Source organism: Mustela nigripes, chromosome 15 (genome assembly GCF_022355385.1).
Source record: "Mustela nigripes isolate SB6536 chromosome 15, MUSNIG.SB6536, whole genome shotgun sequence".
Taxonomy (NCBI): Eukaryota; Metazoa; Chordata; class Mammalia; order Carnivora; family Mustelidae; genus Mustela; species Mustela nigripes.
The window spans coordinates 9172245-9191596 of NC_081571.1; the positions used below are offsets into that span (position 1 = coordinate 9172245).

The following is a 19352-nucleotide window of genomic DNA, read 5'->3' on the forward strand; positions in this document are numbered from 1 at the left end:
CTGTGCACAAGTGAGAGTATTTCTCTCAAAAGAATAAGAAGCAGAAATGGGAGGTCAAGGATATGATATTCTTAGTTTTCCTGGTTATAATCCTTTGGAAAGACAAGTTGCCATTATTTACACATCCATGAACTAACTCTACTATTTAACTTTCGGATACTTGATAGACACACTTAAATTTTCCCAGTATAGTAAGGGAGAAAAATCATATTTCTTGTGGTTTCACTATCCTTATTTATTGCTAGGGAGATGGGGTATCCTCTTATCTCTGGGTTGGTTGCTATTTTTGTTTTTCTGATGTGAGTTTTCTAGGTCTTCCCATTATGGTTCTTCAGCCACACACACTGATGGCCACATCCTCTCTGTCCTGTGTTTCATTTATTATGTTCTTTAGTCCAACATTTCTGCTTTTTAACTTTTGGAGAGTATCTGTCATTTATAGTTCTCTCATGTTACTGCATATATTTTAAGTGTAGATCTGTTTTTTCCATTTCTGGGGATTTGAAGCCTAACAAGAAGCCTAGACAAGGTGTTGTGTTTATACTTTTACCTAGACTTGTTTCTCTTTCTTCAGTCTTCCTGTTCAAATTATGTATCTTTTGAAATGATTTCCTATAAAGAGTTAATAGCAACACACACACACACACACACACACACACACCCTAGTTCTTATAAATGCCTCATTTTCGATTGAGAGATTTACTTAGTATTGCTAGGGCCTAAAGAAGAACAATGAGTTACCTATTACCCAAGTCAAGGAAGAGGAGAGGGCCCCTTCCCCTTGTCCCAAAGATTATGTTAAACTTTAGTTTTCCTTACCATACCCACACACTATAGCATTTCTCTGATTCCCCTTAGAGACTGGGTATATACTCATAGTCTTATGCATATAACTTTCTGGCCAATGTCAAACGAGATTTGAGTTACTGGGCATCATGCTGAATCATCCTCAGCAGAGATGGAGGTGGAATGCTTCCCTGGTCTGGGAGCTAGTATAGGACACAAATATCTGGCTTTCCAGGATGGTTAACCAAAGGCCAGCTACTTATAAAAACTCATGTGTATTGAAAATACAAACCAGAATAAGATTAGGAGCTCTATCCTTACGCATATGGCAACAGAGTAGCATCAGGAGTTGGGGGACCAGACAAGACCACCTATTTAGTACAATAATAAGTTATCTTCTGTAAACAGAAATTTGGAGATGTAGATCAACTTCTTCCTTTCATGGTTGGAGTGGACCACTCATAGCAGATTGTCAGGTGCTTGGTTCAGTGTTGGGAAGGTACCTGGAAGAGGAGGGAATAGAAGCATCATATGGGAAGTCGAGGCTTCCATGGATACCAAGGCAGAGAATTGTTGCTGCCTTGGCTTCCTTTATATACTGATAGAACACAGAAATGAGGTTGCCTTGGCTTGGTGGCATATTTATGAATGCGGCTCATGGGGGAACATTTACAAATGGGAATGTGGTGGGCAGAGCACCAGCCAAGTCAGAGATTAAGCCTCTCATGTCTCCTGGGTCCTTGGCAAAGCTCATAATGCGGGTCATCTGGGATCTCTTTGTCTTGATCTCTAACTATAAAATGTGAAGAAGTTAGTCTATATCACCCAGGTTCCATTTATCTAAAAAAGTTTTGTCTGGCTGGTCAAAACAGGGAAGGAAAATAATTCCTGGCAAAAGCATCTTCAGGGCTCCTAGAGTAGTACCATGCATCAGGATGAATTTGAATCACAGGAAAGAAACAGAAAACTGATGTATGCTCAAGTATAAAATATATATAAGATATATTCTGTCATGTCAGATGTACTGAGTATCTGGTTATACGGGCAGCAGGGCCTTATACAAGGACTTGGAAACAGAAGATGAATACATTTTTAAAACATTTCACATCTAATAAGAGCTTAGTAATTTATTTAAATAAAAAATCCATACTAAAGAAGCATAAGAATCAATTTAGGTAAATTTAGATAAATAAAGATAAATGGTGGAAAGTTCTAGAAGAGAGGCTTTCTTTTCTTTTCTTTCTTTCTTTTTTTTATTTTTATTTTTTTTTATGGTAATACTCATCACCCTCCCCCATGATCCCCAGGAGGGAAGAGCAGAGGAAAGAGACCCAAGGATTGTTCTTGGTGATTGTTCTTTGCCAAGATTTCACTCTACTTCCCTGTATTCTCACCTATGACAGATTGCTTTTCATCATTTATACTGGCTTTGAGTTTTCTTCCCTCAGCAGAGAAACTGCAAGACAGGAGCCAAAGGGGGAAAACCTGGGTGGGGAGAAAACTCAACCTAGACATTGAATCTCTACCTTTTCAGTTAGACCCACATATCAGCTTCCACCTGAAGTGTCTTTGGGTGCCTTTTTATAACCCACAAAAGGCAAATAAATGGTCACTTCTTATGTCAGAATGCCCTCATTAAATAGGTACTTGACAGGCTTTAGGTCACATTAGTCTGCAGACATGAATCTGCTGTTTTTCCCTGGGATACTTGCGTAGTTATTGAGGCTGCTTAGCAATTTTTAAAAGTGATGGAATGCATCCCTTAAACCTTGAGTGAGGACCTCCGTTTTCCCATCTGCTGTGCTTAATGAGTAGCAGCCCCCATGTGCCAGGCGTGGTGCTGCAGGGTCTATGATGCCATGTCCCCCTCCCTCGCCCACCACGGAGTCTTTCTAATTAAGTTAAATTAAATTTAAATTAATTTGTCAGGTACGAGAAATACCTATAATGTAGTGGTTGTCATACTGAGTTGTAAATTCATTTATACGTCTTTGTCTCTCACTAAACCATTAATTCCTTGAGTAAAAGGATTGTGTGTGTGTATGTGTGTGTTTTTTAAGGATTTTATTTTATTTATTTCTTGTGTGAGAGAGGGAGAAGCAGACTCTGCTGGGCAAGGAGCCCGATGTAGGACTCGATCCCAGGACCCTGAGACTGTGACCTGAGTCGAAGGCAGACGCTTAACCAAACAAGCCACCCAGGTGCCCCTAAAGGGATTGTGTCTTCTGTTTCTTTACTCTTTGTATTGGTACTGGTTAAAGAATAGTAAGAATGCACCAAGTGTTTGAAGAGCAGATGACTCCAATATGGTAGTTTCTGAAAGGCAGTGAAATATCTAACTGAAAGGACAAAACAGCATATCGGAGCTGGAGGGAATGGAGGGAGCATGTCTTCTTCTTAAGAGGAAACTGAGGCCCACCTTGACTGTGATACCTGCTCAGGGTCATGTGGTGTTAGTGACAGAACTGGGACTACAAGCCTGGCCCCCTATTCCTAATCTAGTGTTGTTTCGCCATACCTTCCTGTGTCTCATCATGTAGAAATATACAGACCGTGTTCTGAATAGCAAAATGTAATCGTTTATCCCAGCAAAGCACTACTGATTAAATTTCACCCAGTTCCCCTGCCATCTCAGCACCCCTCCCAGCTTTGATCTGAAGCTTAGCTAAAAGAGGAGGTGAGGCAGGAGCGCTCTAGAAGGTAACGTAACCGGTTGGGAGTTGATGAATCCTAGGCTCTTCCACTGGCTGTGGGAATGCAACATGAGGGGCGAACATCTCCCGGGGAATGTCAGTAGGCAAGCAGCATGCTGCGAGACTGGGGTGCACAGACATGGCCCTTGCCCTTCAAAATAAAAAGGGCCCAGTGGGAAGTATGGTGGGAAGTCGGAGCAAGGGCTTGGTAGCACTGTGTCACTCTGTTCCATACGAGTGTGGGGCCAGGACCACCTCTGCTTGGGTCACTCTTGAGTACAAAACTCACACATTGAAGTCAACATGATTAAAAAGCCAGAAATCTATTGCAGTACGCACGTGTTTAGCTCAGTGTGGGTAATATGGTCTGCACCGCGTGATTTAGTCCTACCTCGCACAGCACTTTGATTGCCTGGCACGCGGCAATCAGAGCAAAGGTTACCAGCACATCAAGAATAGAAAAGACACAGTCATTAGCACTGTCAGGTTCTGCTGGCTGCGCGTGCTCTCAGAACTCACAGGATGGTCTTTATGGCTGCAGAGGGGAGAAAGGAAGCCATCCCCAAGTCTATTCATGCGGTTTTGTACACTCATCTGTCACTATCAGTAATATTGTTTTAAAATATGTCATAAAGACTTAATGCAGTTAATATAAGTTACTCTGGATCCAGGCAGCCCTTCCTACAGTTGCAGTCCAGGCTGGGGAATGATCACAGTTGTGGGTTTCAGTTTAATTTTTACTGCCCGTTGCAGTACATTCCATGCACGAAAGTGATCTATTATCCATACTAATGATCCACACTAAGTGTTATTCCCTTTTTTTCCAAGACAGTTTGCTCACTTTGGGGTCTGCGTGCAAATACTTTGAGTACACTCAAATATTCAGTCCTTGAGAATATCAGTTTCCTTTCTTTTTGCTTTGTGAATATAGTTAGCTGTTTAAAGTCTTAACAAAGGAGGAAGCTGATATGTTCGTCTTGTTCTTACCATGATGACAGAGAGTTTCTCTTTCAGTTAAAATGTAAAAAGTTGCAAATAAGCATTGCTTTCCTCAGTAAGAAAGAGAAGAAGCCATTGATCTGTGAATTATTAACTTTTCTTGAACGGTGAAGTGTAGCAAGCCCTCTGGAGGACAGAGGGACACTTAAGCTATTTTGTGTTTTGCAGAGCATGGGAGGAACAGGTGACCACCATAGAAATGGCTAAAATGAGTTCTTAAAGATTGAATGTGAGTTAGCACATCTGTTTAGAATAACTAGGAGTCCAGATACAAGTGGGGGTTCACACTCACAAGCTCTTTTCCACAGGCCTCTACCAAGTGCTCGTAAGAAAGATGAGTGGCGAGCCTGGCGACTAGAAGGGACCCCACTGATGGTGTAGCCATGTGGTAGATGACCATACTGGGGGACTGGCAGGATGGGACGTCTGTTATCCTGCCCCTTCTCTCCTTTGACACAGAAGTTGCTGGGAGGGCAGGAGATTGGCTAGCCCCCAAGACCCATGTAAATATTACTTCTTCTAGAGGAAGGCTTGGAAATCCTTTTGTCCACGCTTTGTAACCAGCAAAGGTCTATTTCTGGGGCCAAGCATAGTAGCAAAAGCAGGACAACTTCTTAGCCCCGTGATCTTTCACTGACAGAAAACAGAGTTCTCCTTGTATTGCATGAGAAACAGAAAGCTCTTGTGCCAAAGACAGGGGCAGATACAAGACGGAGTTTAGCTGCCATAGGAAAGAAAGGCACAGATGCTGAGGAGGTCCTGCTCCGTGGTCCAGGTCCATAGGCCCTTCCTGGGATATAAGCTGGACCAGGAGAACCAAGAACTTTCCCTGCCCCTGCCATGAACTTCACATCTAGAAACAAAGCAACAACAGTTCTCTGCTGGAAGGTGAGAGTGTGGAGAGGGACTCCTTTATGACACAGGTGTGAAGGGACTGCTGGGTGGAGTAGGGACACTAAGAAAAATCTGGCATTTCAGACCCCACACCACGTACAAGGTAGCAGCCCATCGCTGGGGGATTTTCGTGCTCTGCTATATCCAATAGCCATAGGTTTATTCAGCTCCTCTGTAGTATTGGCATGCTGGAAGACCACGCAAGCCCATTTCCATGTGGAAATACTGTTTAACTAAGTTGCAGTGTTCTATGAATGACGACCAGCATTGAGCAAAAAAAATTATGCTGCACAAGGCAAGAAAAATAGCCGTTGTCAGGAGATAACACTATCAACAGGAACAGGCTCAGGGATAACCCAGAAGTGGGAACTAGTGGAAACTTAGAGCAACTGTGATTAGTGTATTAAAGAATATAGTAGAATAAAGTGGACAGTATGCATGGACTTGTAAAGAATATCAACAGAGACAAAACCTTATAAAAAAAAGTTAAATGGAAACTACTGGAAACAAAAAAACATGAGTTGGGTTTGTTAGCAAACTGGGCATAGCTGAGGAAAGAACCTACTAATTGAAGCTTAAGTCAACAAATGAAATTATTGGATCAAGTGGCATTTTTATTTTTAATTTTTTGAGGAATCGCCGTACTGTTTTCCACAGTGGCCGCACCAGTTTACATTCCCATCAATCATGCACAGGGGTTCATTTTTCTCCACATCCTCGCCAACACTTGTCATTTCTTTTTTGTTTGTTTGTTTTTATAATAGCCATGCTGCCAGGTGTGAGGTAAGATCTCATTGTGGTTTTGGTTTGTATTTCCCTGATGATTAGTGATGTTGAACATCCTCTCATGTGTCTGTTTTTAATCTAATTATTTGTTTTTAAAACTAATTTGAAATGATATGTGCACCCTTATGTTTATTGCAGCATTATTTACAATAGCGAAGATATGGAAGTGACCCAAGTGTCCACTGATAGTTGAATGGATAAAGAAGATGTTAGGGGGATGGGGCATGGGGCTGAAAGTTCGAAGCTTCTGATCATGGTTTGGTCTTTCTGGGGATCAGTCCTCATCTAGGAACCCACCATTGGCCACCTCATTAGAACATAAGACATTCCTGTCACCCAGGAAATTACAAGGGATTTAGGAGCTTCATGTCAGAAGCCAGGATCAAAAACCAAGTATTACAATAAAAGATGTTCCTAGTATCCTTATCACTTACGAAGCTTTTGGGAGCTCTGTGCCGGGAACCCAGGGCAGATATGAATATACATCTTCTATTATTTCACAGAGGGAAAAAGTAAATACAGAGGGTAGCATAAAACATCCAAGAACTATGGAACAATATCAGTAGTGTAATATACACATAATTGGAAATCTAAAAGGAGAAGAAAGTATTATCTGGAAGAAATACTTGAGGAGACAGTTGCTGAGAGGTATCCAGAACTAATGGAAGCAAAAAAAAAAAAAAAAGAAAAAGATAAAAAGAAATACATACAGATCCAAGGATTTCAGAGAACCCCAAGCAGGATAAAAAATGGGAACTGCTCCCCCAATTCTATAAACACAAGAACCAAGTTGCCAAAGTACTAAAGATAAAGAGGAAAGTCTTGAAGGCAGCCATAGGGAGAAGGAACATTACAAATGGAGGAAAAAGATAATAACAATACTAGAATAACATCTTTAAAGTTCCAAAAGAGAAAAAGCACAATCTTGTCAATCCAAATTTCTATACCCAGCAAAGAATATCTTTTAGAAAATAAGGGGTGCATGGCTGGCTGAGTCTTGATCTCAGAGTAGTGAGTTTAGGCCCCAGTAGGTGTGGAGCCTACTTAAAAATAAATAAATAAATAAGAGCCATTTAAAGACTTTTTCAGACAAACAGAAGGTGGGGGAATTTATTACCAGGAGATTAGCCCTATAAGAAATGTTCAAAGAAGTTCTAAGTGCCAGATGGCAGTTTGGATCTACACAAAGAAATGAAGAGACCCTGATGTGAAAAATGAGGGTGAATGTAAAGACTTATTTTTTATTTTTAATTGGTTTATACAGTAATTGTTTAAAGTAAAAATAACAGTGTGTTGTGGATTTATAACGTTAGTGAAATGTGTGACACCATAGGACACAGCATTGGAGGAAGAAAACAAGTGCACTCTTCCAGAGTTACTGTTCACAACTATGTTGAAGGTAGACTGTGGTACATTAAACACATTTTAAGACCTAGGGAAACCGCTTTTTTAAAAAAAAAGTTAAAACAAAAGTGAATAAAAGCCAGCTATAGAGATAAGATGACATAATACAAAATAATAATTAGAAAACAGAAAGAAGCAAATGGAGCAAAGAGCAGATGGGACCTATAGAAAACCACTGACAAGATGGAAGGTTTAAATTCTACCGTACCAACATTACTTTGAATGTAAATGATTGAAACACACCAATTACAAGTCAGAAATTGTCAGACTGGATAAAAAAGCAAGACTGAGGGTGCCTGGGTGGCTCAGTGGCTTAAGCCTCTGCCTTCAGCTCAGGTCATGATCTCAGAGTCCTGGGATCGAGCCCCGCATCGGGCTCTCTGCTCAGCGGGGAGCCTGCTTCCTCCGCCCCCCCCCCCCCTCTGCCTGCCTCTCTGCCTACTTGTGATATCTCTCTCTCTCTTTCTCTCTCTCTCTGTCAAATAAATAAAGTATTTAAAAAAAAAAAAGGCAAGACCAAACTACATGGTATTTTAAACCTACTTTAAATATAAAGACAGAGAAAGGTTAAAGTTGAAAGGAAGAAGTTATATTGCATAAACACTGACCAAAAGAAGTTATGACTGAAGTAGACTTTGGGACAGTGATTATGTCCAGGGGTAAATGGAGCATCACTTAAAGACATTGGGGTTATTTCATCAAGAAGACTTAATCATTTTAAATGTGTATATAGACTCAACAACAGACTTTCCAAATACATAAACAAAAACTGATAGAACTCAAGGGAGAAATTGACAAATCTAACAATTATTGTTGGCAGCTCCAGCCCGCCTCACAGTTCATAGAACATGTTTACAAAGAATCAGTTCAGAATATAGAAGATCATACCGTCTTAGTCACCACAGCTGAATATGCATCTGTGTGACATCCATGTGGAACCAAGACCCTTATTTGGGGCCATCAGACAAATCTCCACAAATTTGGACATATTCAGACAAAGAATGTCCTCTGAATACAATGAAATTAAACTGAAAATTGGTAATTTCAATGTAATGTTAGAGATCTGGAAAGATCCACCAATTATTTGGATTGCTAAGATGACTGCTTGTCCCAGATGGTTTGGTACACCAAACCAGGAATGGTTTGGGAAGGGACATTCAGAGAACTTTATACTGCTTTAAACATTTGTTGAGGTTGTTTTTATGACTTTTTAGAAAAAAACATCCAATTAATCATGTTATAGGAAAGTGTGAACAGGTGTAGGTTAATTGTAGAGTTAATAAAATTGGGGGAAAATATTACATAGCTTATTTTAAAGTAATAGTACCATTAGTATGTTACTTCCCCCACCCCCAACACACACATTCTCATGTGAGCCTCTGAACCAGCCGTAAGGCAGACAGGGGAAGTGTAATGAGCACACACAAGGACGCAGGGTTAATTTGTTAAGGTGAATACATAAATCAGAGTAGAGTGTACGTTTATGCTATCTGCCTTCCCCGTTTTTACCCACTCGATCCCTGTCATCCCTTGCCAGTCACCAGTCCCTTTTGGTTTTTCATGAAACCTTGTCACCGGTTGATGTGCGTCACTGCTTGTTCAGAGTTTGAGGACCACATCGGGGAGGGTCAGAGGAACAGGGAAGCATGATGCATTAACAGTGATGGAGGGAGAGGCAGAGCTCCATCTGGGGTTCTTAAGAGTGTCCTCACATGTGATTCGTAGGCAGTGCAGTGAGCTACTCAAGTTGCTGTGAGCTCAGACATGCTGGCTAAAGCCTAACTGAGAGTGTGTGCGTGTATGTGTGGGGTTTTCTTTAGGCTTTATTTATTTATTTGAGAGAGCGAGAGCCCAAGTGTGGGGTGGGGGCCGAGGGAGAAGCAGATGCCCCGCTGAGCAGGGAGCCCGATGTAGGGATGTGGGCTCGATCCCAGGACTCCCAGATCATGACCCGAGCTGCAGACAGACGCTTAACCCACTGAGCCACCCAGGCACCCCCCATGTATGAGTTTTTAATAACATTGCCATGCTGAAAGGAACACATTGGTAGCCCATCAATGGGTGTTGGAAGCTGCGGGGGCCTGGAGGGGGAGGGACACTGGAACGGGGGCTGAGCTCTAGAAGCGTGTGTCTCCAGAACATAACCATCAACCACAGGCTTGTCTGCCCCAGTCAGCACACCGTCAGTCTCCCTGCCCAGGCCTGGCACTGGGCACCCAACGGGACATCGGGGAAGGGTTGTGTGCCGCTAGTGTACCTGCTGACTGGTGGTGGGGAGGCCTCTAGAGTAGTGTGCTGACCGCTTCCCGAGGGTCCTTGTGGGCGGTGGGGAGGTGTTTGGAGTCAGCATCAACGTGGGCATCCATCAGAAGTCCCTGTTCCAGTTGTTAGGATTCCTGAAAGCTACAGCCTGGACCTGCATAATAATAGAGCACTTTGAGCACTTGAATGCCCTGAGCTCCAGAACTGTCATGGTTAGGTCTGCAGTTCCATTACAGATCACCATAAGTACCTGTTCATACCCACCAAGAAGGCTCGAATGTTTTTGCTTCTAGCTATTAACTCCTTGTGAATAGCTTTCAATACTTCGTTACCCTCTGGCAGGCCACCAGTACGCACCAGCAGTAGCTAGCCAACTCTGCTGTTTTTGTAGATGCTTTTCCTTCTGTGTCTTCCAGGGGTCTGCCTTATTATGCCCATTTTGGCCTTTCTCTCTACCAGGACAGTTTCCGAGTCCCTTACAACAGAAATCTCTCGCCAGCGCACCAGTCTCGTGACAGCGCTCTGCATGCCTGCCCATTCAGACGGCCTCCTCCCTGCCTGCAGAGTGGTCTGTGTGCAAGGCCCAGATCCCTGTCTTACTGCTCATTTTCCTAGACCACTCTGGCAGCCACTTGGATTCGTCTGGGTCCTCAAGAGACGGCTCTCAAGATGGGATCACACCTGTGAGGATTTGGTTAGGGGAAATGCCTGTGTGGCAGGAAATAGACAAAACGAGAAAAGGCTGGAAGAGCCATTAAACTGGGAGGCAAGTGAAGTGGGAGGCTGGGTGGAAGCATGTTCTCCTAGTTGGCCGTACTGTCTGAGGGAGATTGGACAATCTAGGGTGTCCTTGTCTGTCTCTTGTCTTTGCCAGTCTGTTTCATCATTCTGTTCCCTTGCTGCTAACTAACCCTGCCGATCTGCATTTCCTGTGGTGGAAGACTTACCCGTCCCTGCCGTTCAAAGGAGCAGCTGCTGAGCGGGGAGTGGGGGTCCCACTTCAGAATTCCCAGGGAAAGGCTCTGGCCTGGTTTCAGCCGCATCTGGAATCTAGTTCACCGTTATGTGAACCAGGTTGTCTCTCTCTAAATTGAAACGTTTCCCAGAAAAGCTGGACAGACCGCAGGTTTAATAGTAATGCCTTACGTAACCTCTAATAATCCTTACACATCTGATTAGTAATCTTTGGGTTTTTTTCTTAGCATACAGAATAACCTGGAAGAATTATCTGGAAGGGTCATAGTTCTTCCAGCGAAGGAGTTGAGAGGCGTACTTAAGTCATCTGTTGGTGACTAACAGGGTTAGTTCATTACATGTCTGTTTTTGGCACTGCAACGCATTTTCAAGAGTAATGACTGACCCAACATTTTCTCCTTTACCTCTACCCTGCTGTTCAATTTGTTCAAAACTGGATTAGTGTCCGATAAAATAAAGGCCATCTGGGGAAAAATACATGTGTCAGAGTACTTTGCACTGAATTGGAAAGCCATAAAAGTGATTGCTAGATAATTAGAACTTTAAAAAGGAGCCACAAAACAATTTGTCTAAAATTGGGAAGAGAGTAGCATGGCCTCTCTCTGTTGTCATTTGTATTTAGACGAGAGTGGGAGTGCCAAGTAGATCTAACGGTTGCGAGAAATGACGGGTTGGGTTAGTTAGAGCTGAAATGCTGCAACAACCGCAGATGAATTCCTGAGGAGAAGGCCAGATTGAGATGTGTCTGTCTACACTTGCGGGTGTGTGTGCGACTGGCAGAAGGTTTTTCAGGGCTCAGACTTTGTTGGGGAACCGTAAAAGTCAGTGTGGAAAACATGGAACTTGTAGATGTGGTCCCGTAGTTCAGAAAGCTCAGAGTCTACCCTGGGAGAAATTCCCAGCCTGGTTCCAGGCCCAGACACGGTAGCAGCTTGCTTGGAATGGTCAGTGAGGATGAGCAGCTGCCCTGGTGCCTCATGGGAATCCGTCTCAGACTTCCCTGCCATTTTGAGATATAGTACATTAACACAAGAGGTGACGTATGGTGAGGCCAACACATGGGGCAGTGGCTGCCAGTGAAAAGATAAGTGTTAGAGATGCCAGAAGGAGGGGTGGGCCACATCATGAGGGGGCGACGTGGGGAAACACCAGCTTTCGGGGCTACCAGGAGACGGAGGGAGCGAGAGAGGGAAATGGGGGCCAGAGCCTTTATTGTGGCTCCTGTGGGAAGGGATGGGTGAGGTGGGGCGAGCAGTTTTGGGATTGGCCGGATTATTACAGCAGGCTTTGGGGCATATTACTGTCCCTAGATGCCTGGTGCCTGGCACTGGGGTGGTTGGGGCGGGTGGACAGTGGCCTGGGGTGTGAGAGCAGAGAGAGGAGATGGAGGCTCTGGGTTGGTAGGTTTGCATATGAAACATGAGCTCCTGGGTGAGTTCCCTAGCTCTGGGAATCGGCTAATTCTGGGAGGAGCAGTCTGTCCACTCCAGGGGCCTGCGTCTGCCTCCAAGATGTCAAAGTATCAGAATCCAGGTATAGGAGACATGGTTAATACACATATACAGAGTTAAGCTTTTCTCTTTTGTGTCCTAATAACATCCTGAGCAAGCCCCTGGGTCAGCACCATCGGTGGGGCTGCCAGGTACCCCCCGGGGTGTTAAGTCAACGCTATGTGACACCAGAGGGGGATGTCCGGGATATGAAGCTGAAGGATGGGGCAGGTGTGGGTGGGGTATCAGAGCGGGATATGAGCCCTTCCCATGGAGAACATCAGCAAAGTCATGTGTGCATATTCGAGAGACTCCCTGTGTGGGAGACAGCCTGTGCTAGCTCCCACCGAATTAAGTACAAAATGAATGAGGAAGAGGGGAGTATTATATGTATAGCATTCAGCTCCTGAATCTTATATTTACCCCAAACTCTTATAAATCCCTCTTTTAAGAAATGATTTAAAAGCTAATTCATGCCTGGGCCAGTTACCAAAACCAGCTTTCCAACTACCCACGAATTCGGATTCTGGTAGAACATCCGGGTCACTGGCTTTTCTGCGCCGTCTGTAGAGTGTATGCCACTGTACGCCTCCCCCCGCATCGCTCTGTGCTGCTTTGTGGACATCATGATTTTTTTGTTGCTTAATTTTCTTCATGTCATTGCACTCCCTGTCGATCAGTTTTCAGTATCTTCCTTTCCACACTCTATGCTTTTATTAAGTTTATCAGTGATATTTTTTTCCTTATGACAGTCTCTGGTTTTCTGATTCGTTGCTATTGTGATTAGTTACCATCCTGTTGTTCTAATGCGTTCTCCCAGAAAGTCATGACAGCTCACAGTAGATCTTATATTTCTGCCTTGAGACTTGGGGATCTAGAATTTGCATGTTTTAGGACTCCTTCCTGGAGCGTGTCCTTCTTTCACATAACTTTTATACAAATATTATTATTTATTATCTGTGGTACAATCATCAGCTAGTAAACTGTTCCATTTTTTATTATAATAGGAATAATAATTAACATTATAATAACCTGTAAGATAACATAAAATGAATACGGTAGGTCACATTGTCAAATGCCACTATAAGCCAGGCTGTTCGAAGTGATTTATATATGTGATAGCTCATTAGATACTCATTTTCTAAGGTAGGTCGTGTTCTTATCCCCATTTTACGGGGTGGGGGGTGGGCAGAGGCACAGAGAGGTGAAGTGATGTGCTGTAGGCAATGCACCTAAGTCAATGAAGTAGGATTTGAATCTGAAAATATGGTCAGTATATTGAGCTATCACCTTCATGGACATAAGACAGAAGTAGTCGAACATGGCATAATTGAAGAGAAAATTTCCCACTTTTGCTTTCCTTTGCTTCATTCTCCACATTACCATAGGACCCTTATTCACCCCTAGGATTTCAGTCAGCGGTCATGTCCCGCACCCACCAGAGACTGCCTGTGACTCTGCAGACAACTCAGCATCCTGCCGCCCAAAATGGTTTTCTGATCCTGAGTTCATTAATCTGTGTGTTTGGATCAGTGTCTTGCTTCCTTGTAGAATAGAGCTCCACTGGGGGAGGGACCTTGTCTGCTTTCAGTCTCCACTGGGTCCTTATGACTCGCCATAACACCCGGGTAGGCAGTAGGTGCTTGGTAAGTATTTATTAGATGCTCGAGCAAAGATTTTAAAGAAAGGGGAGAAGAAAGACAAAAATGTATTACATGTACCACATTCCAGGTTTTGAGATACAGTATGCCATTCAATTATTGTACCAGTTAGGAATAAGTTTTACTCGAAGTAACCGAAACCTGACTACAGTACTTTAAGCAAATAGGATATTATTTGTCTTACATAATGAGAATTCCAGATTGGCATTTCAGGGCTGGTCTGACTGCTCACCAATGTCCTAGGCTTTTCAGTTTCTGTTCCTACAAGTTGGGCAGTATGATAATCTTGTCAAAATGACAGTAAATCCCAGTCATTGGATTTTCTACTGTTGTATGACCCATAGATTGATTACATAAGCAGTAGGTTTGAAAATCCGTGTGCCTCCTTAAGCAAAAAGTTGAGATTTTATGTTAGTTTATAATGTACTTCTTGAGGAGAGAAGTGAAAAGAATTGTCAGAACATTGGGGAACGCTCTCAGGAAAGGTCAGTGTCCATTCTTACTTAGATCTGAGACATCAAAAACTGATGGGAAATTGTGTGGGAGAGATTCTTGGCAGGTGTAACTGTAGGGTGACCTGATTGGCATTTTCCATAGGGAGAGACCCTGGCTTAATGTCCATGTTTGTAGATCTTATCTTTTCCAACGTTCTGGGGGGGGGGGGGGATATCCCAGTCTCTTTGGATGGGGAGTGGAAAGGAGGCTGCCAGTGCTCTGGGAGCCAAGAGCTTGCTGGAGAAGCAAGCTAGGGAATGAGGGTATGGGCAGCAGCTCTGTCTTACATTCATTGTAGACTTTGACTTGAAACTCTTGGCCTTAGTGCATTTTCTACCATAATCTTTAGCCGTGTTTTGTGTCTCAAGTCCAAATTCTGGAATTCACCGGAAAGTAAAACAGCTGGCTGGGGTGGAGTAGGAGCAGCCCGGGAAGGGAGAAGGAATTTGCGAATGGATTTTTGAAAGCCAGCCTCTTTCCTCTTTCCATATTTGTCCTTGTAGATCCTTGCAGTACATCTGGTTTATTAGCTTATCCCTGCTGGGGATCCATTCTCCCCTACCCCTGTTTCATGGATACATGGCAGCTCTGGCTCCTGAGCTTTTGCTGGGGAGGGTGGGTATGGTCCAAGCGGGCACACTTCCTCTCTCCCTCCATTTCCACCTGGGTATAGCCTTTTCTGTGTCTTCATCTGGTTGGGCTCGTCCAGTTGGGAGCTGCTGTGTTCTTTCCTGCTGTTAGCACTTCTGGGCTTATGCCTTTTCTATCTCTTTTCATTTTACTAGAGAGGAAAGGAACGTAAAAATGCGTGTATTCAGTTCATACTTTACTGGAAATCTTGCTTATGTTATCTTTCTATAAAAGTTGGATTGTATTCTCTATGTATCTTTGAAATTGATAAAATTTATGTACGTAATTAGGCATCTGTTGTGTATTTAGCTGATTCACATAGAAAGGGTGAAGAAAATTCCTGGGAAGGAATCAATTTTCAAGGGAATTAAAACTCTAAATTTGTTAAAATGTGAATATGAGCTTTTTTTTTTTAAAAATGTCTTTTTAATTTTCAGATTGTGAGCCATGCCTTTAGTGAAGAGGAACATCGAACCCCGGCACTTGTGCCGGGGGGCCCTGCCCGAAGGGATTACCAGTGAACTTGAATGTGTAACCAATAGTACTCTTGCTGCTATCATACGCCAGCTAAGCAGTCTGAGTAAGTCATCTCATTTCTAAAGCACCTGTTTTTTGATCACCAATGGCATGTTGTTAATTTTACCATTAGCAAATTGATTTCAATTCAGTGGTTAATTTTGTCTGAAGAAGAGACCACAACTTTAAAGGAAAGAGCCTGCTCCTGCTCACCCAATTTTCCCAGTGTGAAATAAATCACTGGTCTCATGATACCAACTTTATGTACTGAAGATGTAAAATTAAAATTGACCAGTTTACGAATTATTAGATAAGACCAAATGTGTGGATTCAAAGTAGTGTCAATTTTTAAAAGCTTATTAAATGAGGATAAAATGATTGATACTTTTTTTTTAAAAAATGTGAATTTTCGGTTAAGCTTGGACAGGACTAATTTTTTTTTTTAATGTGACAAATTAAAAAATTGTTAACTTTTGTAACTTGTCTGGCGTAGAGTAGATGCTCAAATATTTGTTGGTTAAATAATATTCCAAGTGAATCAAAGATTAAAGCCAAAAAATAGTGAGATTTGCTGATTTTAACCTGAATGCAGGTACTAACTTCTTAATTGAGGTCAACAGATAAGCTGATTATTATATATACACAGTACTGTGTATATATTACACATGTAGATTATATAAATCCAAGCAAATATAAGTATAAGGAAAAAAGGACTTTCTATTATTTTTTAAAAGATTTATTTGAGAAAGAACGCAGGAGTGGGATGAGAGGCAGAGGGAGAGAGAGAAGCACTGACCCTCCACTGAGTGGGGAGCCTGATGTGAGGTTTAGTCCCAGGACCCTGAGATCATGACAGAGCCACACAGGTGCCCCAGGACTTTCTGTTATTTTAATTTTGAACATTAATGTGAAATACCCAAGAAAAATAGTTCATTTATGTTTTTATTTTTTATTTTAGAAGAGGTGGGGAGGGGCAGAGAAAGAGGGAGAGAGAGAGAATCATAGGCAGGCTCCACGCCCTGCATATAGCCCAGCAGGGGCTCAGTCTCAGAACCCTGAGACCATGACCTTGAGCTGAAATCAAGAGTCAGACGCTTAAATAAATGAGCCATCCACGCACCCAGAAATAGTTCATTTCTGAAGACTCAGATGTGCCTGAAAATGCATTTTCCTTCAAAGCTTTTTGAAGTTGGAATGTTTTCCTCCTGACTTTTACATTTATATTATGATCTTGTTTTCTCACTTTGTCCCACTCCTTTCTGGTTTAGATGCATTTGGGATGACAGGTTTTCACAGTTAAGTTTTTCAAAAACTCTGTTAATAACTAGGAAATCCTCCATGATTTCACATACCAGTCGCCTCAACAACAAGAAAACGTTTGTTGAAAATGTTCAAGTGCTTTTATTTTAATTTTGAAGAAGGAACACTGTGGATAAGTATTTCTTTAAAGGAATTGTACTGTGTTGTTCCATTTTTAATATATAATCATTGGCTAAGGCAAAAGCAATTTGGAGATTGCTTAAAATGTGTTTTAAAATAGATTTCTTTTGGAATCTAAGCTAATTACAATTGATTTTGGCTAGTGGTTGTTGATAAAAATGTATAAATTGTGAATTATAGGAAACTAGCTTATAAATTATTGAAAGGTAAAAATGTTGCTGTTTGAGTTCATATTGTTTTTAAAGAATGCTTTGGTCTCTTGTTTTTATGGCTGAAATGTCTATTGATATGGAGTATAAAAGATGAAAACTAACATAAATGATTAAAGTTTTAATAGTCAAGCTATACATCATGCTGTAATAATACTCAGCCTGGTATTATGTTGGTCGTGTTTATGGTGCTTGTGAGTAAAACCCCATACCCAGTATTTTCTGTTCCATATAGTCTGCTCGTGGTAGGCAGAATAAGAATGGCTCCTCCAAAGATGCCCATATCTTAATCCTTGGAACGTGTGTGACATGATGGGGAATGAATGGTGTTAGTCTGGATTATCCAGTGTAATCCCAGGGTTCCTTTAAATGTGGGAGGAGGGCTAGAAGAGCCCATGTCAGGATGATGTGATGTGAGGCTCAATCCACCGTTGCTGGCTTTGAAGATGGAAGAAGAGACTACAGGCCAAGGAATGCAGACCACTTCTGGAAAGTGGAAAGGGACGAGGAAATGCATTTTCCCCTGGAGCCTCCAGGAGGAACACAGCTCTGCCAAAACTTTGATTTAACCCAGAGGAATCCATTTCAGACTTTTTTTTTTTTTTTAAGATTTTATTTATTTATTTGACAGAGTGGGAGAGAGAACAAGAGTGTAAGTACAAGTAGGGTGAGCAGCAGAGGGAGAGAGAGCAGCATACTCCCCACAGAGCAGGGAGCCCAGTGTGGGGCTCGATCCCAGGACATGAGCCAAAGGCAGACGCTTAACCCCCTGAACCACCCCTGGGCCCTCCATTTCAGACTTCTAATTTCTGGAACTGTGAGATAATTTACATGTGTTATTTTAAGCCACTAAATTTGTGGTCATTTGACACAACAAAGAGAAGCAGCAATAGGAAACTAATGTACCACCCAGCCTTGGTTTCCCTGCGTCCACCTAACCCACTCTGCCTCATAAGTGGCCCAGGGATGGGCACTGGCCTCAAAGACCTTAGTGAGGCTGCCCCAGTGGGTCTCAACCCTGCCTCCGTTAGATCACTGGGGGAGCTTTAAAACAAGATGCTAGGAATCCCTCCAGAGAGCATGGATGAGATGAGCATGCACTAGAGATATGAACTGTAGAATGGGATACCATGTATTTGGATTGAAAAGATGAGCTGGGCCAGTGCTGTGCTGGCAGGAAGCTTGAATTAAGACACACAATTTGTGGGTTTGTTATGGGATCTGCTGCTGAAACGTCATCGTCCAGGACTGAAGGACTGATGGCCCCCTGCAGGCCGAAGCGGGGCGGGGGGGCGGGGGTTGTGGGCAGAGTGTAAGAGAAGGCGGAGGAAGGCAGCTCGCAGAAGGCGAAGGAGTGTGCAGGTAGAGACAGGAGCTGAGGGTGAGAGAGAGCACGAGGTGTGGAAGGGGGAAGAGAGACCTGGTCCCTGGACCTGTGCAGGAGGGCTTCCCCTCCCATTCCGGGAGCAGCTCGGGGGTCCGCAAAGCAAACCTCCTTTCTTCCTGTCCTTTGTGTGATCTGTGCCTGCAGCCCAAAGGGACTTACAGAAAGAGGAGTAGAGTGATATGGATGCCAAGGATGTAATTGTAAGAAACCAATATACTTAGTTACTTATTAGAACAACTTACTAGAATAACACTTATCACTTATTCTAATATTACTTATTAGAATAACACACTTTTGGTAACCAGTGATTCATTCATGAGTGATTATTCACTCGGTGCCCTTCTAGGTACAGCATACAACAAATCAGTTCGGTGCCTACTTAGAGTTTTAAAAAGCATATATAATTGACATCAATGTGGTCATAAAACAGGAAATATACTATGACATGCTACGGCACTCACATTGTAATAAATGTTCCATTTGGGGTGAATCTGTAGGTTTTGTGGGGGCTTTCCACTGAGTCAAAATATATTACAGGAGGTTTTTTATTAACATATAACATATTATTTGCCCCAGGGGTACAGATCTGTGATTATCAGTCTTCCACAATTCACAGTGCTCACCATAGCACATACCCTCCCCAGTGTCCATAATGCAGCCACCCTATCCTTCCCTCTACCTCTCCCCAGCAACCCTCAGTTTGTTTCCTGAGATTAAGAGTCTGT

At 42.7% G+C, this 19352-nt stretch overlaps 1 protein-coding gene across 2 annotated transcripts in view; it reads left to right on the forward strand.

Annotated features, from left to right (window-relative positions):
• The window catches only part of WASF3 (WASP family member 3), a 128497-nt gene that overhangs the window by 69492 nt on the left and 39653 nt on the right, over positions 1-19352 (forward strand). For both annotated transcript variants that reach the window (XM_059377587.1, XM_059377586.1), the window contains exon 3: positions 15513-15655. In XM_059377587.1, coding sequence (XP_059233570.1) covers positions 15523-15655 — 133 coding nt within the window. In that variant the 5' untranslated portion in view covers positions 15513-15522. The remainder of the gene's footprint in view (positions 1-15512; positions 15656-19352) is intronic.